General features: G+C 48.1%; 1 protein-coding gene across 2 annotated transcripts in view; it reads right to left on the minus strand.

Moving 5' to 3' along the window:
* Positions 1–26,580, minus strand: part of ELMO1 (engulfment and cell motility 1) — a 274,563-nt gene that overhangs the window by 237,356 nt on the left and 10,627 nt on the right. For both annotated transcript variants that reach the window (XM_036453746.2, XM_036453745.2), the window contains exons 2-3: positions 17,611–17,651; positions 16,597–16,669 (exon numbers count right to left, since the gene is read on the minus strand). In XM_036453746.2, coding sequence (XP_036309639.1) covers positions 16,597–16,669; positions 17,611–17,651 — 114 coding nt within the window. The remainder of the gene's footprint in view (positions 1–16,596; positions 16,670–17,610; positions 17,652–26,580) is intronic.

Raw genomic sequence — 26,580 nt, forward strand, 5'->3', positions numbered from 1 at the left:
CCAGGAGCAGCGAGCATAGCTAACCACCTCCACTGAAAAGAGCTTTCCTTTTTCCTTAAGAAGGTTTTTGGGGTATTTTTCTAATGCAACAAGAGATAACTGGAACAAGGAAGACCAAAAAATGATCATACCAATAGTTATTATTATAACTAAATGCTGATCGCAGTGGAAAGAGTGTCAATCACATGGACTGAGAACCCGATGTCACCAAATGTCACATCCAGGTACTCTACCTTTCCTGGGTGGAGGCAAAGCTCTCCTTCCCCAGCTCTGCCTCCAGGATCTCTACCAAACTCTCTAGCCCTCTCGTCTCCCCTTTCCTTCTGGTCTTGTTCAGGCCTACCCCTAAGTCTACTCCTGGGTTACTGTTGCAGTGAATGTTCATTCTGTCATTAAACAGAAACATTTACTGCATGTGGTTCGAGACACTGGGATAACAAAGTGAGGGCAGCGAACTGTCTGTGGCCTTGGAAAGCCAAGAGTAGAATGAAATGTTTTTCAAACCATTAACAGTTCCCAAACCATCCTCAGAGAATCCTAGCAAATCCCTTAAAAACTAGAAAACAGAAAACAACAGCCTAAAAATAACAACAACCCATATTCCAAGTAGTATGGTGACTATTGTTTCATGAATCTTGTATATTAGTTTGACACACACATAGGAGAGAGATATATATCGTGTTTCCATCTTAACACTTGGAGGAAGACTCCAATAGCGACTCAAAAATAAACCTCCCCCCTGAGCTGGAGAGAGCACGGAGGGGTTGTGTTCAGGGAATGTGGAATTCGGTTTCGAGCTTTGGAACACTCTGTAAGAGCCACAGAGCCACGTTATGAACTCATCCCCACCAACACGGGGGCTTGGCTGCTCGCTGCTGTCGCTGTTGTTCAGAGGGGCTTCTGTGGTGCCTGGGCCCTTTTTCAGGAAACGGGTGCCTCGGGAGGACACCCGCCTGCCACGCAGCCTGAGCTTCCAGAGTTAAATGTTTCAGGACCTGAGGCAGTCTGTCATCGGTTTAATAGCTGAATCAGAGAACATGGAATTATCGCGACCTCTGGCATTTGTCTCTGCCTGCAATTCCAGAAGCGGTGGTATCTTACCAAAGGCAAGCTGGGGGGCCGGAGCATGGAGCTCGCTGCCTGTGTAATCACCGTGCCCCAGCCTCTTCCCAGCAGCCCGTGGTCAACACGAAATGACATGTCATAAGAGCCGCCGGCATCTGAGTAATGCCGGTGGCAGCAGTGCCGCCTCTCCTGCTCCCTCTCCTCATGTGACTCGGCTGAGACTGTTGTTCCCGCATCCTACAACAAGCATGGACTCTTCTACGGTACGGAGAGCATCCAGCGATTTAAATGATAGCCCCCTTCCACGTCCCAAACTCTAATTAGAAAATTCCAAAGCCGCCCAAAAATGTGTTTGGAGTGCACTTCAGAGAAGCTGCTGCCGATCAGTCTGAGTCACTGAGAGCAAGGCCACCAGGATGGAGCGGGGTGACAGGCCCACAAAAGGCACCGGCTGGCTGAAGCCTGGTTCCTGGAGCATGTGTCACTCTTGAGGTGTGTGTGTGTGTGTGTGTGTGTGTGTGTGTGTGTGGTCTGTGTGTATGTGTGTGTATGTGTGTGTATGTGTGTGTGTGCATGTGATGTGTGAGTGGTCTGTGTGGTGTGTGTGTGTGTGTGTGTGATCTGTGTGTGTGGTCTGTGTGTGTCTGTGTGTGTGTGTGCTATGTGTGTGTGGTCTGTGTGTGTGTGTGGTCTGTGTGTGTGTGTGTGTGTGGTCTGTGTGGTCTGTGTGTGTATGTGTGTGTGTGCATGTGGTGTGTGAGTGGTCTGTGTGTGTGTGGTGTGCGTGTGTGTGTGTGATCTGTGTGTGTGGTCTGTGTGTGTGTGTGTGTGTGCTATGTGTGTGTGGTCTGTGTGTGTGTGTGGTCTGTGTGTGTGTGTGTGGTCTGTGTGTGTGTGTGTGCTATGTATGTGTGTGTATGTGATGTGTGGTGTGTGTGTGTGGTGTGCGTGTGTGTGTGAATGATCTGTGTGTGTGGTCTCTGTGTGTGTGTGTGTGTGTGTGTGTGTGTGGTCTGTGTGTGTGTATGTGATGTGTGTGTGTGTGTGTGTGTGTGTGTGGTCTGTGTGTGTGTGTGGTGTATGTGTGTGTGTGTGTATGTTAGTTTTCACAAGTTAGGCTGGGTGGACTGAGAAAGAGCTGAGGAAATCCAAGAGTAGTTCTTATCATTCTGTCCCAACAACATCCCAGGAACCTGGCATGCCATGTGGCTATCACCCTGCCCTTAGCTCTACCCCTGCCCTTGTCTTCAACTACTGAACTGGGGAAATCCAGTATGCTCCTAAGGGAACAGTAATAATTTTCAGGTTCCTAACTTGGAGAAGCTAAGAATATACGGTCTGCAGTGTGAGAAGAAAACCCTCCTGGTCACATGTGAACGCTGCTATAGACCGAATGTGTCCCCCAAAGGCTCGTGTGTTAAGTTGTAACACCCAAGGGCATGGTAGTAGGTGGCCTGGTCTTTGTAGAGTGGAGCCCTCATGAATGGGATTAGTGCCCTTACAATCCTCTGCCTTCCTCCATAAGAGGGCGCTGTGACAAAGTCATTTCTAAGCCAGGAGGCAGTTCCTCACAGACACTGAATCTGCAGGCACCTTCACCTTGGACTTCTGGCCTCCAGAACTGCGAGAAGTAAATTTATTTTGTTTATAAAACGTTCAGTCTATGGTATTTGTTATACTATCACGAAAGGACTAAGCCACAAACAAACACAAGATGATAAATCTCAAAGCACGTTTCCTGTTGGTTAAAATTCTTGTTTTAGCCCTAGCCAGTTTGGCTCAGTGGAAAGAGTGTTGGCCTGCAGACTGAAGGGTCCCGGGTTCGATTTGGGTCAAGGGCACATGCCCTAGTTACGGGCTCCATCTTCAGTAGGGGGTGTACAGGAGGCCGCTGATCAATGATTTTCTCTCATCACTGATGTTTCTCTCTCCCTCTTCCTTCCTCTCTGAAATCAATAAAAATACTTTTTTTTAAATTCTTGCTTCAACCTCTGTTCTTAGTGGCTTGCTCGGCCCATCTGTCCATCTAATTCTGACTGTAAAGAGTTTCATTCCAGTCTGTCCCGTGCTTCTATGTCTCTAGATCAATTTCGTTCATCGTTTTATTTTGTTCATTAGATTCCACAAATGAGTGAGATCGTGTGATACTTGTCTTTCCCTGACTGGCTTATTTTGCTTAGCATGATACTCTCCAGGAATCTCAGAGGGTAGGCATGGGTGCATGGGGAGAGATCAAGCAAAAAACTTGTATGTCTATATGCATAACCCATGGACACAGACAATAGGGTGGTGAAGACCTGCGGTGGTGGGTGGAGGCAGGTTCGAAGAGGTTGGGGCGGGGGGGGGGGGGGGGGGGGGAGAAAGGGACACATATGTAATAAACAATAAAGATTCCAGTTGTTCCTCGGTTATTGGAAAACGTGCCCGCACAGTGGAGTGTGAATATGGAAAGCTTCTCTTCGTTGTGGGGTTAGGGGGAGAACACCATGGTTTCCTCCTTGGAAACACGGAAGTCTGTGTTTATGCCTCGGTCCTCTCTGCTGTTCTGTGGCCACAGCTTCCGCTGGACAGCTGACTGAAATAAGGCACCGAGGATGGGTGAGCCGCATGAACATTCATGGCCCCCACAGTGAAAGGAAGGAAAACTCACTTTCTCAAAACTGACAAACCCCATAACTCCGGGTCAATTATCTCTTACAAGTTTGGTTCATAGAAGTTATTCGCTATAACTGGAAATATAAGTGATACTGACTCAGGCGTTGCATTGTGGTTTGTCTGTCTACAGAATGGTGAGATAGATATGTGTGTGTGTGTGTGTGTGTGTGTGTGTGTGTGTGTGTGTAAGGTACCAGAGGGTCTCTGCCTTTCCCCTCCCATTGCTATTGCTGAGAACTGGAGATACATTCCTACAGCTGAAGGTTCTCAGAACAACGTCATTTATTCTCAAGCGGGAGCACTCAAGTCCATGACATCCTTTATTCTCAATACGGAGCACTCAAATCCTTGTTTATATATCATCTTATGAAATTTTATGAAGCTTTAAAAACATTTAATTGACACCTAGCGCAGTATAGATGTGTGTGCATGTGTGTATGTATATGTGTATATATGAATATGCATGTGTGTATATATGCATGTATGTGTGTATATACTTATTTTGAAACTGGTAATCAGTCATATGGAACTGAAACTTTCTAATACTGATTTGAGACTCTTGTTAAGAGGAGCATTACGATTATTCATTCACTCTGCAATTCCTCCTCCGTTAGTCATCTAAAAGGGTATGTGCATATTTTGGAAACTGAATTAACCAACATCACACATAATTTATTCAGCAACAAACTGTACTTTTTATCTTGCAAAGTTTCCTGCATCACATCAAATCAGCACACAATCCTGGGACACCTACATCTTAGCTAGGGAACCACACGAGACCCTGGTGGGCACCCCGAAGGTGGGCCGCACAGTGTGTTGTGGTAAAGCACTTGGATCTGACTGAGATGAAATACAGATTAGCTCACAAACATTAAACAAAGAGCCAGGTCCCAATTAGTGGGGGGTTGTGGGGGAGAATGAAACAAAGGGACAATAAACTAAAAGCAGAGTAGTTCCTATAGCAGCAGAGAGAAGGGGAAGAGGCTGAGGAGAGGCCTGAATTAAGAAACCAATCTCCCAGCTGGGGTTAAGATAATGTCAGACCAGCAGCCAAGTTTTCCATCGTACAGTTTCTGTTTGGTGGCGAGAGGAGGGTGCTGCCCTGAAGTGACAGCATGTTAATGGCATTGCTTCCAGTGCGTGTTCGCTGCTGAGATTCGTTTCCCAGAAGCAAGGAGTCTCTCATCTCATGCCTTTATCCCCAACGTCCAGTCTAGTGCCTGAAACCTAGGGCTGGGGGTGTTTCTGAATTCCAGGAAAGCCACACCGGGGAGACAGAGCGAGGCTTATCTGGAGAACACCAAGGCGGTTTGTCTAAAACTAGAGGAACAAGAGATAGGCCACAAAACTGAGAATGTTGACTGGGGCTAGATCTGACACACCTTGTCGGTCAGGCTAAGTAAGAAAGGTGGGCCTTGTTCTCCTTGGTAATGGTTGAGACCAGTCAGCATGCTGCCCCCAGTTCAGGAAGCCCACAGGCTGATGAGTCGATACGAATTCAGAGTGGGTTTTTGTCATAAGCAGGAATACGGGGAAGGACCCAGAGGCACTGTCACTTCCAGTGAGTAGCATTCAAACATGGCACCGGGACCGCCCACACTTGTGAAACATGCCTGGGCTCCAGCCATGATCGACTGAATCCCAGTGTCTAGATTTGAGGCTGTAATCTACCCTGAATGTGAGATGAAAGTAGCAAAAATGGAAGGGACACAGCTTTACTACCTAAAAATACAGGGCACACCGTCTGTAATATAGTAAAAGCCACTGCACTGTGCACTGTCATTAGGTAGATTTTTTTTATTAAGATATCTCAGTAAAGATATTTTTAAAAATAAAAAGCCAGGCTGGTATTGTTCAGCGGTTAAGCACTGATCCATGTACCAAGAGATCACAGGTTAGATTTCTGCTCAGGACACATAGCTGGGTTGTCGGCTTGATCCCCAGTGGCGAGGGGGGTGGAGAGGGGGGGGTCTGCAGGAGACAGCAGATTGATGATGTTTCTCTCTCATTGATGTTTCTCTCTCTCTATCTCTCTCCCTTCCTCTCTCTCTAAAAGTCAATAAAAATAAAATAAAGCAGAAGAGTTCATATCCTACTTACAGGATTTTTCCATGTGTACTGAGTGGATCGAAAACCACAGACATAAAACCAGTGGCTCAAAAATTATGTTTCCAATAACCTTCTCAAACATGAACCCCATCAATCATCCATCGGTAGCCACTAGCCCACCACTCACTGGAACTCTGTGATGACAAGCACCGTGCTTATCTTTCTCATCCCAGCACATATTACCTGTCAGATCTGAGCAAATCTATCTCTCCCCCTTGCACCCTATGCCCCAATCTATAGAAACTACCACAGACGCTTCTCCACTTATTTCCCTATGAATGTAAGTTAGGTAGTGTTTATATTCTGACTTAGGAGTGTCCAAAAGGGAAGTGAGAATTAGCTATGATAGTAAGGTAGCTGTACATTAACATTTTATCGGCTGCGCACAGCAACAAATCTGTGGAGAACACATGACTGTGGACACACACGAGCATGTTCTTCACCTGCACTGCGTCATCCATGCCCTTCACCGAAATGTCAGGGAACAGTCAATGCGCTTAGGAAGGCGACATTCTAGGAAGATTCTTATCCAGTCCGTTTCCTACTGGCCTTTGATGTCCATCTCTACGGGTGTTTCAAAACACCGTGCATTCTGTCCCCTCCCAGCCAGCCTTGTCTGGTGGCTTCCAGCCCAGCTTCCACCTCTCCTCCAACATGGCGCATCCAGACTAATCACAGGACCACGGCCCAGCACCTGTGGTCAGGCTCAGCCTAAAACCCTCTGAGGACTTCCCAGTGCTCTCAGCATGAGTTCAAAACCCTGGCCATGGCCTTCCCAGGCCTGGAAACCTGCAGCTGATGCCAAATTCTCTAGCCACACATCTTGCCCATTTTAAGGGCCTCACCCCTCCACCCGCAACCTTTCCTCTTAGATCTCTGCTTAAACATCACCTTCTCTGGGCTAAATTAGGTCTGGACACTCGCATTTGTCTTTCGTGGCACTTACGGCTGTAACTGGTCAATACGGGGTGAACGCTGGCTGTCTTTCTCCCCTTCTGAACGTGGGGCATCACGAGGGTGGGAACTATCTCGAGCCAGCACCGTGCGGCACAGATGGGACGTCAGTACAGATTTCTTGAGAGAATCTGCACATTCTCAGCTTTGCTCCTCCTGGTGTGGCTGTTTCCTCTGACGGCCCCAGCAACGGGCCGGGAGAGCCAGGCCACCAGTCTGTCCAGGAGGACCCAGGGCTCCCCAGAGTCTGGTGACCGGCCCACAGGCAGCCCCCAGGGCTCGAAGCATCCCTCACCAAAGTCAGGCTCAGGCACAAGTCAAGGGAGAAAGGCCTCAGGTGACCTGGGCGTCCAACGCAGGAGATGCAGGCAGCAGCCATGAGAGGGGAGGCAGGGAGGGCCAGGGGACAGGAGAGAAGCGCTGAGAATCAGGAAGAGCTGAAGGGACAGGGCCAGGGGAAAGCAGGCACACCTTTCTCTGCCCATCCTGCCTGCTGAGAGCCAGGCCTGGCAGCTCTTGCCAGATCCACAGGTGGCAGCTGTGCTGGTCACACCTGGCGGGGGGTAGTTTGCTGAGGCAGCAACAGAGGCTTCTTCTGTGGAACAAACTTGGGAATCTTGCACCCCCGGAAATGTGTCCCAGGACATGGCCGGTTCGGAAATTGACAAGGTCCCTGGGCTCACATGAGAGAGTCTGCATGTCCTAGGGGAGTTCTGTGATCAGAGTCACTAAGACCTGTATGATGGCACCGGGTCAACTTCTAGTCCCAATGGGCTGGGGGCAGTGGGGAGGGACCCCTGGCACCAGGCCACAGAGAGGCCCCTCGGAGGGCAGGGCAGCTCCCTGGGAGAGAGGTGCCTCCATTTGTGTTGCATGTTGTTTGGTAGTAGTATAGGTGTATGCGTGTGTGTGTGTGTGTGTGTGTGTGTGACTGTCTTCAGGGAAGAGCACACTCCTAACATGCCTTCCTTAAACCACTAGCTGCTTGTATTTTTTCCTCTAATCCCCTTTGTAATGATGTTCAGTGTAATGATGCAAACATATTCTACCCAAGCCAAGGTGAAAACTAACACTACCCATGTGTTACATAAGAGTGAACATGAAAGAAATATTTCAGCAAATGGCACATGAAGCATTCTCTGGTCTTTCTTTATTACAATCCATTTTTAATACTCTTTCAACCTACTTAACTGATTTTGTACCCACTAGTAAATAATAGCCTGCCATTAAAAAAACACTACTATTACCTCTATGATAGTATAACCTATTATTTAAAAACAATTTTACACTTTTCAGATTATATTCAAAGTAAAAGACAATTCCCCAGTCTTCCCGGTAACACCCCGGGCCCCACACTCTGAGCCACACTGAGGAGATGACGCGAGGGCCCTGCGCTGCCTGGGCCTGAGGGTCCTCACCAGGCAGCGGCAGAGGAGACGGGGCACAGCCCACCCCCACACCAGAGAGGCGAGCTGGAAGTGGAATCACGCGGGCACCCAGCTGCACTGTTTGCATCACAGAGCTCCTGAGACAGCCAGGGACAGTCCTGCTCTCTTCTTGGTTAGCGATCTACAGAGACGCACACTCTTGTGTCCTCTGACCCAGCCCCGAGGCGCCCTCCGCCGTCTCTGGTCAGAGCTGAGCTGCCCACACAGCGAGGGCCAGTTCCCTTCCAGGTGGGGACAGGCTCTGGGGACATGTGTGCACTTTAGGGGAATGTCTGAGGCATATTACCTGGTTTGATGATGCTGACCAATCACTGTTACTGAGTCAAAGGTGTACCAAGAATGCAATGCTTTTTGGAGGACTTTGAGGTGGTGAATGAGGACTGCCCACTGAGGAAACCAGGGGGGGAAAAGAAGAGGATGGAAAGATGGATTTCCAACTCCAGCACCAGGCCCTGGGGGCCTGCCGTGGCGGATGTGCCATGCAAAGCTCAGAAACGCCTGCCTGTCCGCAGGGCTCTGCAGGCAGACTTCCCAGTCCAGGCCCACGCTGTCACCCACACCCTGAGCCTCAGCTGTGTCCTCTGCAACATGGACTGTGGAACAATCAAACCTAGCACAGGGCTCACTGTGAAGGTTCCAACACAACACGGTCCGTGAGGAGCACGTGGCTGAGCACTTAGCAAGCTTCCACCAAATGTTCAAGGCTGTGTCACCGTTGTCACAGGTCACTCCCCCCTGGCCTGCCAGAAGCCTAAAACACCCGGAAGAGTGGACTTTGAGGGAATACATTCCCCATTAGTCTCTCAGAATTCAGATCAGATGCTATTCAAATTCAGCTAGCCTGCTCCAGGACCCTCTGGACCCCCTTTCTCTTCTAGTAGACCCCCCTTTTCCACAGGGGATACATTCTAAGACTCCCCAATGGATGCCTGAACCAAGGACAGTACCCAACCCTCTCTATACTCTGTCTGTTCGCATACACACATACCTATGCTACAGTTTAATGTATAAATTGAGCACAGTGAGAGATTAACAATAACTAATAATAGAACAATTATAACAATACTAGGTGCATGAAATCTGTGTGTGCTGGGGGTGAGGGGGAGAATCCCTCAGCCCAGTCTGCACCTTCTCTAATCCAGGATTGCTGGCTCCTAACTACTTGCCTGTCTGGCTGCCTGATTGCCCCTAATCACCCTGCCTGCCAGCCTGATAGCCCCCTAACCACTCCCCTGCCAGCCTTATTGATACCTTACTGCTTCACTGCTGGCCCAGTAGCCACCAACTACCCTCCCCTGCAGGCCTGGTCACCCCCAACTGCCCTCCCCTGCCAGCCATCTTGTGACAATGTGGGGGTGGCCATCTTGTGATAACGTGGGGGTGACCATCTTGTGGCAGCCATCTTGTGACAACATAGAGGCATCTATCTTGTGATAACGTGGGAGTATCCATCTTGTGACATGGGGCAGCCATCTTGTGATGCAAGAGTGTGAGGGTCAATTTGCATATCATCTCTTTATTACATAGGATACCGTAAAAAACAGTTATGTGAGGGTGGCCATTGGCTCTCTCAGTAAGCTATCACAAATTTATTCTTCCTTTCACACAGTTTTCAGAACAGAAGAGTTCTCACCACAGCCACCTCAGCATGCGATTGTGCCCTTCCTTTGTTAAGCTGAGAACTTGTACCTTTTCACTTAAAGGAAGCACTCGGAGGCGTCTGAACTGCTGGCATCCCTGCTCTTGTGCCCTGGGGCTGTGATTAGGTAAAAGGAGCGTGACTTGAGCCCAAGCATGGTGACACCTGATCTGATCTTCGAGATGGCAAGCAGGTGACTAACGGGCGGAGAGCGAGGACCAGGGATGAGTCACATCCTGGGTGGGAGGGAGCGGGACTGCATGAGACTTCATCAGGCTTCTCAGAACAGCACACACATGAGTACTTACAACTGTTCTTCTCTGGGACTTTTCATGTCATATGTTCAGAACGTGGCTGGCCACGGTAACGGAAGCCAAGGAGAAGGTTCCTGCCTCTCCTTCCTCAGAACCTGTGTCCATCCCAGGACCTGCTCCCTGCCTAGACCTAGAGATGCAGGGCGTGGAGCCTGGAACGTATCCTCCTCACTAAGCTCTTTGCGGAGCCCAGGGCTCGGGGCTTGAGAGCTGAACCGAATTCCACTGATTAATCTCCTGGCCCGGGGGAAGCACCAGTCCCCAGGTATTGTGCATCCTTGTTTGCCCGGGGTTCTGGGGGGCCCGGGGCCTGTCTGGGAACTCAGAGCACCTAGGAAGTGGAAACTGCATAGAAGGGGTGCTCTCCCAACAACCCAGCTCTGCCCCAAGGTCCCTGGGGCCAGCTTTGCCGAGCGGGCCTGGGGCAGGCCTGGTTCCACTAATGTCACAAAATGGGAATTTCTCATGCCGAGGTGGTTCACATGAAGTAGGTCTTCACAGGGGGAACCAAATTCTATACTGAAATCATGATAAAACGTCCAGGTCCACGGTGCCCAACCCACTAATGACATCCCCCATAATTCCCTGCTCCTGGGAACTGCCTCCTGTGTGCTTAGCATTAAGGGTGCCAAGGCCATGTTCCTGTTTGCCTACAGGACTGCTACTGGTGCTCTCATACTTTCTGAGATCATTAAATAATCCTCACGAAAGGCAGGTAAGAATCACTGGCTAGTCACTATGAGAGGGAGATTGCCTGCTACACTTCCATCCGCTAGCAGGGTCGCCTAAGACCATCGGAAAACACAGATATTTACATTACGGTTCATAACAGTAGCAAAATTACAGGTATGAAGTAGCAACGAAAATAATTTTATGGTTGGGGGTCACCACAACATGAGGAACTGTATTAAAGGGTCGCGGTATTAGGAAGGTTGAAAACAACTGCTCTAAGGTATCCTCTTAAGGAACAGGGAAGTGACAGACTGAGGCTTACAGCCAATGCTACAGGCTGTAACTTCCTGTCTTTGAGTTCTTGAGGCAGTTACTGTCAGAACCACTGGCCTGGCGTCAGCAGACTAAGGGCAACGTAGCTATGTCAGAGCTCAGGTGCTGGGAAGGAAGGCGTCAGGAGGTGGCACCTGGGTCCCAGCCTCAGTCTGACCACTGCCCATCCGAGTGACCTAAACAAGTTAATGTCTACTCACTCTCGGTCTCACATTCCTCACTGTAAAATGGAGATAATACCCACTTCATCAGACCAGAATGAGGACAGAGAAAATCAATGCATATCCCTCTCCATCACAGAAGACAAATTCCACTGGAATATTTGAAGTTAACACGAGACCCACACAAGTAACCAAGTAGGCCTACATCAAAGTAAAAACCTCCTGCCCAGCAAAGAAAACCATGGACCAGAATGAAAAGGCAAGCTACAGAATGGGAGAGAGTGTGTACAAATCGTATATATGACAAAGGGGTTAATATCCAAGTTATATAAAGAACTCACAACATTCAATAGCAACACAACAAACAGTCCAATCTGAAAATGGACAGAGGAGATAGATTCGAAAGAAGGCATAGAAATGATCAATGAGTATATGAAAATCTGCTCAGGATCATTAATAATCAAGACAATGCATATTAAAGCTACAATGAGAGTTTATCTCACGTGTGTTAGAATGACCATCATCAAAAAGGGGTGGGGGGGGAGGGGAGAAGAGAGAGAAAGAGAGAGTGTTGGTGATGATGCAGAAAAGAAAGAGCCCTCTTGATGGGGATGTAAATTGGTGCAGCCTCTATGGGAAACCGTATGAAAGCTCCTCAAAACAATCAAAAACACATCTAGCATGACGAGCCAGAAATCCCACTCCACTCCCTGGGCACATAGCCAAAGGAAGTGGAAAGAAGTTACCAGAGAGAGAGAAGCGCCACCGTGTCCATGGCAGCACTGACAACTGCCCAGACACGGAAGCACCCTCAGTGGCTGTCCCTCGGTGGATGAGTAAGATGTGGTATGTGTGTGCTCAATGGAATACTACTCAGCCCCGAGGGAGAAGGAAATCCTGCCATTTTCAACATCATGGACGGACTCTGCGGGCATTATGCCAAGAGAGATAAGTCCCACATGGAAATACCAACACTGCAGGGCATCACATATCTAAAATCTTAAAAACAGAGTCAAGCATGGAAGCAGGGAGCAGATAAGTGGTTGCCATGGGCTGAGGGGCTGAGAGGGAGAGAGAGGGGTGGGGAAGGGTACAGACTGCAGCTGTAAGATGAATGAGAACGGAGGATGCGAAGTAAAATGCGGTGGTTGTGGTGGATAACACTGTAGCACGGAACTGAAATCTGCTGAGAAAGGAGAACTTGCATGTTCTCACCAATTAAGTAAATAAATAAAGGAGGTGATGGATGTGCTAACTAGGTAGATGGGATAGGCATATCTAATTGCCATGATGTACACTTCACCATGAACTTACAACTTTGTAAGTTATACCTCAATCAAGCTGAAAATACACAGTTCACGTTTCACTGTGTATTCTCTCCCCGCCCGCCCCAAGACATAACCCTGAAATACAAGTCTCTGGGGCAGAGTCTGAACCTGCGAATAGCTGAATCTTAACTTTCTCTCGGGCATTTGCATGCTACAGTTCTGCTTAGCGCTGCTCGACAACGTGACACTTTCCCCACTGCACTGGAAGCGTGACGCTGAGCAGCCAGTAAGCAAATGAGGATAGTTATAGACAGGGCTGGGCCAGGTGGGAAGAGTGGGAGCCTCGGTCCTCTGGCCACAACCGGTGCTGGCTTGCCGGGCCTGGAGAACTGTTCTTCTTTAAAATGACGGGCCCTATGTGATCTCTGGCAGAAAAAGGGAGACCACCTCGTACACAAGGGGAAATCAGTAACTAAGAACACACACAGCTTTCCAACATCAGTCACCAGTTACCATGGTGATGCAAGTATTACCTAACAACTCACTGGGCTATGAGTGTCCAAGATCCTGCTAAATACATTGCTTGGAAAAATGGAAAATGGGCTCTCATTTTAGGAAAACTTGCAAGGAGCTAGCTGGACCTAACGGCACACGGCAGGCCACCCAGGTTTGCCCCGAGATGGAGGCCCTTCCCTGCCCTGCAGTGCTGAGCACTGTGGAACAGCTGCAGGGGGAAAAGGCATAAATTCTTATTTACAAACAGCCTCCCCATCCCTCAAACGCTTAGTAAAAGAACAATCCCTGCCCAGCTGGTGTGGCTCAGTGGTTGAGCATTTAAGCACTGACCCATGAACCAAGATTTAACTGGTTAGATTCCTGGTCAGGGCTCATGCCCGGGGGTGTGCGGGAGGCAATCAATATATCTCTCTCATTGATGTTTCTATCTCCCTCTCTCTCGCCCTCTCCCTTCCTCTCTAATATATATATATATATATATATATATATATATATATATATATATATATATATATATATATATTTAAATATATTTAAATATATTATATAAATATATAATAGATATATATATATTTAAATATATTTTATTGATTTTCACAGAGAGGAAGGGAGAGGAATAGAGAATCAGAAACATCGATGAAAGAGAAGCTTTGATCAGCTGCCTCCTGCACACCTCCTACTGGGGATGTGCCCACAACCAAGGTACATGCCCTTGACCGGAATTGAACCTGGGACCCTCCAGTTCAGGCCGATGCTCCATCCACTGAGCCAAACTGATTAGGGCTAAAAATATATATTTTTAAAAAGAATAATCTCAGCTGTCACTGGCCAATGAAGAGAGACAGATAGAATGGCAGGCTTAGGTGGCAGTCCATTTTATTTTATTTTATTTTGTAACGTTTATTGATTTTAGAGAGAGAGAAGGAGAGGGATAGAGAGATAAAAACATCAACTAGCTACCTGCTGCCCGCCCCCTACTAGGCGAAACCCAGGTATGCACCCTGACTGGGAATTGCACCCTGACCTCCTGGCTCATAAGCCAGAGCTTAACAACTGAGCCCCGATGCGGGGAGGTGGCAGTCCCTTTTAGACTCAACATGAAGTACTTCCTCAAGCAGAACAATTTCCCAGAAAATGTCTAGGATGCCCAATAAAATGATCATTTTCCGACTGTTCTGAGGAGTTTAAATTGGCTGAGTCTATGTTAATTTTAATTAGAACAAAAGCATAAATATTGCATGAATTTTTAAATTTTTCCAAGAATCAGCTGCACACGAACACACTCCTAGGTTGAACTTAGTGCCTGACTGCCATTCACGGTGCACAGAGCCCAACTCGGAAGACTGGCCCAGGGCACAGTCCTCCAGGGGCCGCACAGAATCCCGGGAGGGCTCTCTGCAGGCAAAACCCAGGGCCGCATCCCAGGCCTGCTCCGTCTGAGGTGCCCAGGTTGGGGTCTAAAAATCTATACTTTTAAAATGTTCTCCCTAGGACGCTATGTTCTCTAGTCTGAGAATCCTGTCCTTAGGAATCTCCAATGAACTCCAGTCCCCTGACAATGGTGACAGAAGACAGGACAGCCACCAGGGCCCACAGGCCGAGAGAGGTTAATCAGGGCAAGGCCTACAGCCCAGGGCAAAAGACCAGCACAAGCACATGATTTATGTTTGTGTGTGAGAGATACACAAGCTGTGCAGGTGATACACTCCAACCTAGTCTATTCTATTCCAATTTTCCTTACTATTACAATGAACTGAATTGATTTCACTATCCACTAACCGGTGATGTTTGCAAAACTCTACTATAACTTCAACTATCCTGTAATTTTATCACTTAATAATTTTCACACTTTTTCATATTATACCTCAATGAGTAGAAAACCATCCAATCTTTTCCAATGATGTCCCAAAGTCACAATATATTAGTTGCCTTTAAAAGGCGAACCAAGTTGAAATGAGACAGTTCTGCTTAAGGCGACCAATAGCAGCATATTTCCCTGCTAGCACTGAACTTTACTTATCTACTCTTTGTCTTACAAAGAGCAGTGTGCAGATTATATGAAGGCAGGAGAAGATAAATGGAAAATGTTAAGGAAATGAAGCATGAAGACAGGGGACTAAGTGTCTGTGGAGTGAGTCAAAGGAACAAGCCGCATTAACAGCACGCCAGGAGGCGTAGGCCGGTGTTACCCTCAGCACTGGCGCCAGGGTGGCCAGGAAAGCACAGGAGTTATGAAAATTCCAGTGTGCGTCTGGACAGAACAAGGCAATTTCTGGAAGCATTTCCAAGCAGTGGCTATCCTCCCTCACACCCCTACACACACTCCTCATGTAAAGTGTGCAGTCACGGTGGGTGTAAGGCCCGTTACTGCATCCACCTTCCACCACCACCTGACTTGTGGGTAAACCTGGGGTTACTCTAGGGACCACTGATGGAGGAATAATGCCCAGAGCCAGAGGTCACCCCAACCCCCCTCCTCCCAGAACTTTCTCCCTCCTCCCAGGACATTCTCCCTCCTCCCAGGACATTCTCCCTCCTCCCAGAGAATTCTCCATTTACTTCTGTCCCACGCTGCCCACCTCTCTGTGGTGAAAACTTTTCACGGGGCTGCCCCTCCTCCCTGCTGACAGCCCCAGGTTGTATGTTCCACGAGGACCATGTTGGCACCTTGCATCTCAGTGGATGCTCCATAAAACTGAGCTGGATACTCAACTCCTTTAGCAAGCCCCCGGTAAAAACGATGGAAGCAAAAAGATGTGGACTTGCTTCTGGATTCTCGGTCACTACCCTGGAGATGCTGACCGAGCCATTGGGCTTTTTTGATTCAGTCCCTTATCTGTCAACAAAAGCCAATGTACGTGCATCATGGGTGAGTCTCGAGGAAGAAATCAACAAACAGATGTAACAAGCCTGGCCCACTTCTGGGCATCCAGTAGGTTCTGAAGGAAGGTCAGTTTTCCCTTCTCCTCCTGATTTCCCCAACCCTCCCCTTCTCCACGCTTCCCATGGCATAAACATCACCAACAAGAAAGCAGGGCTCCCAAAGCCGCAGAACACTCCGAGCCTGCACAACGCTGGCTTAAAAAAGGTCTTGTCATTGTTTCAGCCATTGAACAGGGCTTAGACATTGCTGGGGGAACTGCCCGTGAAAGGGAGCTAGACTGCCATCCAGGGTCCCACTAATGCTTCAACCACGCAAAGCGAGAGAAAATGAGTCAATTCGCTGTTAGAAGGCAAGTGCAGTGCTAACACAGGGCAGGGAGACCCGTCTTCACTCCTGGATGGGCTGAGCGCCGCCTGCTTAGCACTGACGGGGCAGCTCTTTGCTGTGCACACTCCGCCTCCTGGAGGGCCAACGTGAAATGTAGACCAGCACATCTGGTCCTGAGCGGAAGAAACGTCACTTCTGTTTTAACTTCTTTTAAAGCTAACTGCCCTGGATTCAGTCCCGGGCAGACCTACCTTCTCCGTGATGTAGAAGTTCGAGCTGTCGGCATGCTGCAGAGCGAAGTATTCATGGTTGGCCAGGGACCACCTGAAAAAGGAAGCATAAACCGTCAGAAAACCAGTAAGCGATCCCTCTAATTGTTAGTCTGGTAGAGGTAAATGAATTGAAGACCCTATCACATACCCCACAATGCAGTTCCTAATTCCAAATGATATCAGGCACCTGTCACCCGAAGACCCGTTCTCCCTACCCCCCTTCCCCCTCAGGCCCGTCCAGGTTTCATTCCAAGCCTCCTGCTCACTGCAGCTCTTCATCGTCCTGGCTGTGGGCAGGGATGATATTTAAATATAAAGTTACATCCCTCCCTATTTTGAAGCTGTGGAGCAGAGATGGGGAAACAAAGGAAATGAACGCAATTTAAGCTTTCGGTAACTGTTGCATTTCTATTGCCTCTGCATGCTCCAACCCCCAGTCACTCTGGCTTGCTGCAAATTGGAACATTCTAGTGATGTATCCTGGATCTTCAGTAAATCCCAGGTACCCTCTAGCCACAGTTCTGCTTTACGAGAGAAAAACACACAAGCAACTAGTATGTGCTTTCTGCTGACTGTGTGCGTGGCCAGAGGCGTGGGAGAGCAGTTGTTGTGATGCCACGTGGCAGCAAAGTGGCCCCTGACTTGGTGAATGATTGATTTCCTCTTCCACGGGGACCGGATACCCAGTGGAGTGAGCATTTACCTCTGTGTCCTGTGAGACGGATGGATGAGCACAACCTCTCACAATAGACAGAGCACCCCCCACCCCCCGCCCGAGTACCCACACTGGCCAGCTCACATCTTCTGGTTGAGGAACAACGGGAGCTTCCCAGAGGAGAGAGGCATGCACATCTTACGTAGGCATCTGGGTGTCTTTGAGCAGATAAAGGGGTGACTTATGAGTGCTATCTGACCATCTCACGGGAATATTCTATTTGCCCCTCAAGTTGTGGCCCGGAGCCCCTCAGGTGAATCCTGAGTAACAACACTCACCCGTCACAGACTTCCTTTATTATCGCAGACAGCGGTTTTTTCTGCAAAACAGCAAAAAAAGGAAATACTGTTAGTTTCATTTCATCATTTTAAATGTTTAAAAAAGGAGAAGCAGAAGGCAAGTGGAGATCTCTAACCAAGGAGACTTTCCACTTGCTGTTCTTGGTTGTTCTGAAGAAGCCATTGCTATTCTCAAGGTAATCGCCTGGCCGCCATCACCGCCAAATATGCTGAGGACTGATGGCCCAGGTGGCACTTCCCTCTATTTAATAGATTAGCTGAACAAAATATGCATCATCTGCCGCTCAGCCACATGGAAGTCAGGGTGGGAACACAGCGTGGCGCGAAGATCTCAGGCCCGCAAGGTCAACGACAACCAGAACTCCTCGGAGGCCATGGGTTGGGCTACCAGCAGCCTGCTTGTACGCAAACAAGTGTGGACTCATGCTATTTTCATGGAACATGTGGCATATGAAATAGGAGGTATTGTGAATTTTTTCCTTCTGAGAGCATAGAATTCTTTCCATATCCCTGGCACTGACAAACGCCAATCACGCAGCAACTTGAGCTGGGCACAATTGAGTAATGGGACCAAGCATGTGCCCTGGTGTCAACTGGCAGCTGGCACAGCTGGTCCCCCTGCCTAGCAGCCACAGCTGTGCTCTGCCCGCCTCCAGATGGAAGGAATGCGGGGAGGCACACAGCTCGCCCAGAGATGTGGAAATGCTTTCTGTTTTGGATGCGTACAGACCCTGCCTGTCTCCTGGGGTGTCAGCCAAAAGAACGAGTCACAGACCAAAACAAATGGGGAAGAGAAATCAAAGGATCACACACGTGGTCCAAGATTTTCAGATACACCATGAAACTCTGTCTACATATAACTGAGTCTTAGTCCCTTCCCTCTGAGGGCAGAGTGGTGTGGAGAAAGGCCTTCACAGCCAAGCAGGACCAGTTCCAATCCCAGCTCATCCGCTTGCCTGCAGTGGGACCTACAACTTCCTTCATTTGCTGAACCTCAAACTAGTTTATCTGTAAAATGGGCATAGGACCTACTCTCTCAATGGGGCTGAGATATAATTAACTCAAATTAAATTACATTAGAATTAACACAAAGGGCAAAGGACACGAGAAAGGGTTCCGGTTCTGTCTTCCTTGGCCTCTCATGTCACTAGAAGAACATTTCCTTCTTGCACCTTTGTCCTTGGACACAATGCTACCGTATCCTCCCTCCTGTGAATTCAGAACACTGTAGTCCTTTCTAAGGCCCTCCAGCCCTGCCCAGAGCTCTCACTCTGTCCTCACTGTTGTTCCAATGACCCCCTCCCTCTGGAGGTCCAGCCTCTATGACTGAGTGTTCAAAATAATGTCTGCCGACAACAATGAACAAGTGGGGGAAAGAAAGACCTAGAACTGGGGAGTGGAAAGATGGTGGGGTATTCTTGCCATCCTGAGTTGGTCTCCTTTAGAATAAGATTAGGAATGGGGATCGAGCTCTACCATGAAGTTACATGTCACATTCGTCCTAGGCCTTTGCGAACACTTGTCCATGAATTTAGCTGTAAGTTAAGAGGCAAATCAAATGAATAAATAACTGTAGGAACAAAACTTCTCCCATAAGATGAAGACTTTGGCCTTTCAGTTTTTCATGAAGACCAATCAGTCCCTGAAACCCCTAACCTCACTCCCTATACCCTCCAAACTGAAACGTAAGTAACAGAGCTGGATTTTAGCCTTAAATGACATTGAAACCACAGATCAGGCCAGGAAGTGTTGCTATAGAGGTAAGGAAAAAGCACCTGACATCACAGCTCCTGGAATCTGACTTCCCAGTTGAGGTCTCTTAGAGGAACTTGTGGGATTTTAATTCAGGTCTGACTCATAGACTCAGAATCAAATTTGAAAAGACAGAAGGCTGTGGACTTCTAGAACGATTACATCTAGGACATTCTGAAGATGGATAGAAGGAAGAAGTAAAGACTGTAGAAAAACCAAGCTTAAACATTTACTAGAGAGGATTAAAGAACAACTCTTAAGCCACAGACGAAAAGGAATCACAGTGAACTGAACATGACGCACCCATTTATGCAGCCTCACCTGAGCTGATGGCATGTGAGGATGAGGTTGGTCCCACGGGCCACTTCCTACACCTGCCCCCTCCAGCCTTCTACCTGCTCCAATGAGACATGAGCTTCCACCACCACGCAAACCTAGTTCCAATGACTTTCACAGTGCTCATCTCCCTTAATTCGCCCATCTATTTGATACCATTACTACCACCTTCTCTTTGACACCCTCTTTCCTGCGCTTGTGTTGTATTTCCTTCATTTTCCCATACTTTAACCAATCCAACAAAATCCAAGAGATACTTCCTTGTTTCTCTTTGACCTCTAGTGTCCAAAGCTCCATGCTTCTGTTCTTGTGTCTTCTGCTTTTACTTAATCGGTCAGTTCCTCACTCACTGCAACTGCCCTAAATCTATTCTGGTCCCAGAACCCTCTCTTGCAAATCTTTGACAGCTTGTTAAAAATAGCATTTTAACTCTCCTTCAGGCATCTTATTTAAATATAAAACAAAACGCATCACTCTCACCACTCACTACCCATCACTCTACCCTAACATAGCATGCCCCCAAAGTCCTTCACCCCTCACCATGACGACCGTCTTGTTGTAACTCCGCTGCTGCCAGGGAAATCATTACCTTTATTTTCTTAATCTCCAGGTCGAATTGTTGACAAGGTTGTGTAGCATTTTCCTCTGTGATGCTCACATTATTACCTCTCTCCTCCTAACTACCCTTCTCAAGTCCCGATGCCCCTCATTCCAACTCCTGCTATCGGATGAGTCATTCCCTAATCCCATCATCCTTAATCCTGCTTCCCCAGGCCCAGCGCCTTTCCTGAGAACCAGCCCATCCTTACTAACCACTTGCCAGGCGTGTCCCATTAATGCTCCACTGGCATATCAACCTCAGGTTCCTACCTTCCATTAGCTCCTCCTTTTGGCAGTTCTCCAGAGGACCCGCCTTCTCCTTTTCTTTGCCCTATTCTGTGATAATCACGTTTACAAGACACTGAGGCTCATCCTCATTCCTCCACGCTCTCTCCTTTGTCCTTTCCAGACCTTATCCCCACCTTCGTTAAGAACTCGCCTCGGGATCCCATCACCAGACCCCTGCAAAGGAATCTACACATCTCCAAGTTCCCTTCTTCCCATTCCTCACTTGACCTGTAATCAGGCAAAATTAGAGCTTCGCCTCAAACTTTGCTCACGTCAGTCTTTTGCTCCAATATCCTCCACAGATCGCCAATGACCACCATCTGCATAGTGTGTGTGTGGTGTGTGTGTGTGTGCGTATATTCCATACTTTCACTTTATTCATTGTATTTGCTGAACTGTCCCTCTCTTCTTCCTGCTCCATCTCTAACAATGAACCATTAATATCCATGTCAAAGCCACCTCCTCTAAGCACATGTGCCTGGTCTCCCCAGAGAGAGACCACAGCCCCTTTGTAGGAAGTGTTCCCAAAAAACTTGTACCTCTTGTACCTTCTTGTCTCTGAGGACACAGCATCTTGATACATCTGTGTACCTTCACTCGGTACTAGTTTCCACAGGGTGTAAGTGTCAACAGGATCTCAGAGACTCAGTACACTCCTGCTAACTGGGAAAGCCACACACTCACTAACTTTCCTTTAAAAATACAAAAGGCTTGAGTATGAAGCCAACTCTTTGGAAGGACAGCCTGGATTCATCAGTACTCCATGGCCCATGTCCTACCACGCCAGCCACTGCTGGGCTGGAGGCAGCTGCTGGCTCTAAACCGGTGGACCTGTGAGGGCTGTCGCTGCTGCCTGCTCAGACCCCTCACCAAGGGATTGCGTGATTCACGACCTGGAAGAGCCCTGAGCGAGGCAGCTGATGGAGCGTGTAATTCAACAGGTGATAAAACAGGTACCAATCAAGTGACTGTCCCAACCCCTTAGCAAGGCCACACAGGTGATCAGCACAACTTCCATAAGCAGATGCTGAACCAGATACCCCAACAGAAAACACTCCTCCAGAACCAGTGCCCAATGAAAGCCTCGGTGGGTGGGACAGCTCTGCGACTGACCCCACTCCCAGCCCAGCCCCAGCTCTGCCAAGCTCTGCTTCCTGTCTGCTGGGTTATACAGGATGCTCCTACCTGCCCGGATCCGCCTACCTGCCTGGATCCCTAAGACACAGGAGTAGTGACAAGGGCCACACCTTGATAGCCTCCTGCAGGCCCGCTAAATAAGTTCCCTTCCACCTCATTGAGAAAAACGGCCAGGAGAAAAGAAAATCTGGTCTAAAAGAATGAAAACTGGTTTTTCTCCTGTGACTCCATAAACCCCAAAGGAACGAAAAATAAAATCCTATCCTCTATTTGAATATATCTGGATTTAGGATACTGAGGCAAAATTATTTTAACTGCCTGACCATGTTTTCTTAACTTACAAACATTGTAACTAAATTCCTTCAGCTTTTTGTATTTTTTTCTTTGTTTTTGTGGGGGTTTTTTAATTGAATTTATTAGGGTGATATTGGTTAATAAAATTATATAGGCTTCAGAGGTACGATTCTATAATACATCATCTGTGCTCACCACCCCAAGTCTCCTTCCATCACCACGTATCCCATCTTTGCCCTCTCCTACCTGCTTTGAAGGTCAAGATTGCTTCCTAAGACTCCCAGCCAGCTGAAATGGGAAACGCTGGTTTTAAAGATAACCAGGAGGCCAGACAGTCGTCATAGATTTCTCTGTGCATGGGATCAGGGATTGTTGCACGTTAGACCCAAAACGCATTTTCTTCCCTGTCCCCTTAGGCAATACAGGAGAGCACTTCTTCACTTTATAAAAAAATTAATGTCAGCGGAAATATTTTTATTTGTCAAGCAAAGTATGCATTTCCATACAAATTGTTGGCAAAGCACCACGGGCCAACAGTGATGTTCACGGAGTGGCTCTTCCTGTTGTTTTGCTGTTTTTGTTGATTTATTCACCCCTTTTTATTTTAACTTTCTTCCCCAAAAATAATTCTTTTATCTACCTTCATTTACCAAAAACTGTAAGAAAGCACAAAAAGATTTTTCTAGTTCCTTACACAAAACCAGCTAGTTTCCCGAGAATGGTCGGTCGAGTTCCCAGGAATTCGTTTGTCATCTGTGTCTCCGGCAACACACTCTTCTCTATACTCAGGGTGGGTGCTGGCCCTTTGCCGTCCCCTCTGCCCTCTGCCTTCACTTTAATGAAACACCAGCCTCACAATTCCTGCCTCCACGCCTCCCACTCCGACCTTCTTCCCTGTCCAGCCCTGCACTTCCAGCAAGTCCTGGCGGGAATCCATGTGGGTGCCCTCCTCCCCTTCCAGCTCAACACTCCATCCTCTTCCTCAGAAAAGAGGCCCTTCCCTTACCTCCCTCTCACTGTTGAATAAAAGATTGATCACTCGCCCACCCAAGCACATGGCTCCTTTAAGACAGGAGAGACACCCAGGAAGAGGCATCCTTGGGAGTCCCTGGTTACTAAGGAGGTGGTGAGGCCAGCCTGCCATGAGGCTCCCTCCCTGGGGATGGCCCAGCTGTCGTCCCTCATCATTCCCCCCGCACCTCACACTCCCCCCATCTGCTCCCGCCAAGCCTCATGAACTCAGCTCCTATTTATGCACCTGCTGCTGTCTGTTGGCCAAGGCAACTGCTCGGGGACTTCACCCAGCGTGAATGCGCACCTCGGGGTCAGAGCCCTCATGTCCATTGCTGCCCCCACTTCTGCCCTGGCACCGGCCTGCAGAGCCGGTAGCACCCTCAGCCCGATGTGTTAGCAGCCATGGATGGTGGGCTGATGTTCTTGCTTCTGACATCCACGGATCAGGCCCACGGCTGCCCTAGGATGGGCATCACCCAGCAAAGAAAGCCTGGCTTCATTAAGTGTGTTCATTTCAAATGTTCTTAATGACATGGGGGACACTAATGCTTAGGAGATGACGCTAAGTGAGTGGACCCCAGAAAAGCATTGAGAATGCTGAATTTTTATTAACTACTGGCTTTTCTCTCTCTTTCCTCAACGTGAGCTCTTGGACCACTTTGGAAAATGACTCCCTCGGATTGAACCCTGAGGTCTGCAGGCCCCGACGTGGTAGGCTTAGGCCCATCGCTCCTGCTCACAGAGCTCCACGTCCTTCTGAAAACAAAGGCCGTGTCTCACACACTGTAGTGAAGGTCGAGATGACTTGTGCCAGACCTGGAAACAGAGCCTGGTACACAGAGGGCACTGGACAGAGCTTACCTAGGCACAGGTTACACCCGGTGGATACTTTACAGGTAATAGTTTTCAGAAGTTGGTTGAAAACATTAAGTAATGAATAAATAACCAATTCCTCCTTCTTGCTTGAGTGACTCCAGCCCCCAGTGCTGCCTTTGGCATTTATCACATCCTGTTCTTTATTCCCCAACTCATTTTCCTTTCTTTTTTTATAAAATATATTTTTATTGATTTTAGAGAAAGAAAGGGAGAGAAATAAAGAAACAGAAACATTGATTGGCTGCCTCTTGGATGCACCCTACTGGGGATCCAGCCCACAATCTGGGCATATCCCCTGACGGGGAATTGAACCGTGACTTCTTGGTTCATGGCCCAACGCTCAACAACTGAGCCACAGGGGCCTGGTTCATTTTCCTTTCTTCTGACAACTGCTTCAGAGCAGAGACTGCCCCTGAGACACCTCTGCCACCGGCCAGGTGAATGGCTGCCAGGCGCCCGCAAGGCCAACAATGAATGATGTTTAAGGACACCTCTTCTCTTTCCAGACTTCTAGCTTCTTTCCCTCTCTCCCGGTCTCTTCCCACGTGCCACCAAAGCTCAGAAAGGGGCTAAAGGAGCACAGCCAGAGGAAAACAGGTGCTCCTGCATCCCCACCACACACCTGCCCTCCGCAGAGCCGCGTCACACAGCCCTCCTACTGCGAACTGCTTTCCACAGAGGCTTACAGCTTCTGGGCCTGGACTATGGGAAAGGCTCTCTCCAGTCTTTTCTAAGCACGAGATGGGTGCACTGTTCTGACACCCTGAGGGGCGCAGCACAGCACTGGGGTGTCACTCTGCTTTCACAGGTGGAGAGGAAGGAAGGAAGAAAAGGGACTGGTTTCCACGAGTGGGACACCTCTGAGAGGGACATGTACGTTCACTACGATTTAGCTTGCAGGCGTCTTCAAACTACGGCCCACAGGCCACATGCGGCCCGCAGAGGAGTCCGATCCGGCCCGCCAGGTTTTTTGGGCAGTGAGCGCAGCCGAGGTGTTACAGTAGGAATTAGTAGTTCATATAGTCCGGCCCTCCAGCTCTCTGAGGGACCGTGACCTGGCCCCCACTTTAAAAAGTTTGAGGACGCCTGGTTAGAGTGTGCTGAGCGCACCTTGAATGCTGATGACGCCCCTGGTTCCTGCAGTGCCTCCAGAGATGGTGGCAGTGACACCAGTCATCTCTGCCGGCTCACCTCTTCCTCCGAGGAGCCCGCCGACGGCTTTCCAAGCTTCCGAGCCACAGCCCTCCAGCGGAGGAACCTGATGCGTTCTGAGAACTGTGTGCGCAATCTCTGTTTTTCTAATAGAGGCCTGCGTTATCCGAAAGATGATGACAAAACCACACTTTCCTGAGGCAAGTTGAGCTGGTTCTTGGAAAGAAGTCTGCTGACAACAGCTCCGCAGTGAATCACTGGCGCGGGGTTTCCGTGATTGTCAAAAATGACAAAGGACTCGGCGCCGTCTCCCCAGCCGGAACACCGAGGATCATGGGAATTTTAAAAATTGAAAGATGACAGGCTGTGCCACCTTTTTTTGACAAATGACAGCTCATGTCAAAATGGTTTACTAAAAATGACGTGTTTCAGCTTCATCAAACTAATGAAATACTAGATTCTAGCAAGATCACGTATAATCTTTGTGTCATAAAAATTACTGGACTGTGTAAATGAGAAAGACATACATAATTAGCAGTCTCATGTATTAGTGCAGCGATTTTCAACTGGTGTGCTGCAGGAATCTTTAAACATGCAACATTTGACTACTTAGTCAAGGACCCTGACCTCTTTTCCCTTAGATTGTCAGATAAAAATATGTCAACAGCCAACACAACAACAGCCATCTGGTGTGAATGAGTCAATATTATAATTATTTTTTGGTCAGATTGGCAAAAAATGTATTTTTTGGTGTCCCGCAGAATTGTAGTAATTAATTTATGTGTGCCCTGAGATGAAAAGGGTTGAAAATCACCATCTTAGTGGATTAAAGACAAGTAGACACATCTTTGTCTTTTAGATATCAGATATACTTCCACTCAGAAAAAATGGTTACTTCCATTCACCTGAAGAGAAAGTATAATTTCAGAAAATGTCAAAATTATAGAGATAGACAATGTGTGAAAAAACACTAATATCAATTATCTTTTGTGTTATTCTTCCTGGTCTTTGGCTATTTCATATTGTCCCTAGATCAATGTTGTCAGGATCATAAGGAGCAAAATTTTTCCTGAAATGTCAGTATCTTAGGTACACCAGCAGATTCCCTCATTCCTCTATCCCTCTCCACCTCCTGATGTCAGCCTTTGCCAGGAAGCGCTGACATGCCATTCTCCTCCACCCACCCCACCCTGCAGTCAGCATCCTTTACCCTGAGGAAATGAGCGACTCACTCTGTGAATGAATTCAGATCTTACGGGCCTCTTCCCTTCACTCCAGGAAAATAATCTTGTTAGTTACTTGCCTCTAGCTCATATGTGGAAGGTTAACCACATATATACATATACATATACATATACATATACATATACATATACATATACATATACACACACACATACATACATACATACATACATATCCCTTCTCAGAGGTGTCCTGACTTGTGGAAACCAGTTTCTTTTCTTTCTGGGCTAACATTTCTCACAGCTGCTGTGCAGA

Source organism: Pipistrellus kuhlii, unplaced genomic scaffold, assembly GCF_014108245.1.
Source record: "Pipistrellus kuhlii isolate mPipKuh1 unplaced genomic scaffold, mPipKuh1.p scaffold_m20_p_26, whole genome shotgun sequence".
NCBI classification, from domain to species: Eukaryota; Metazoa; Chordata; class Mammalia; order Chiroptera; family Vespertilionidae; genus Pipistrellus; species Pipistrellus kuhlii.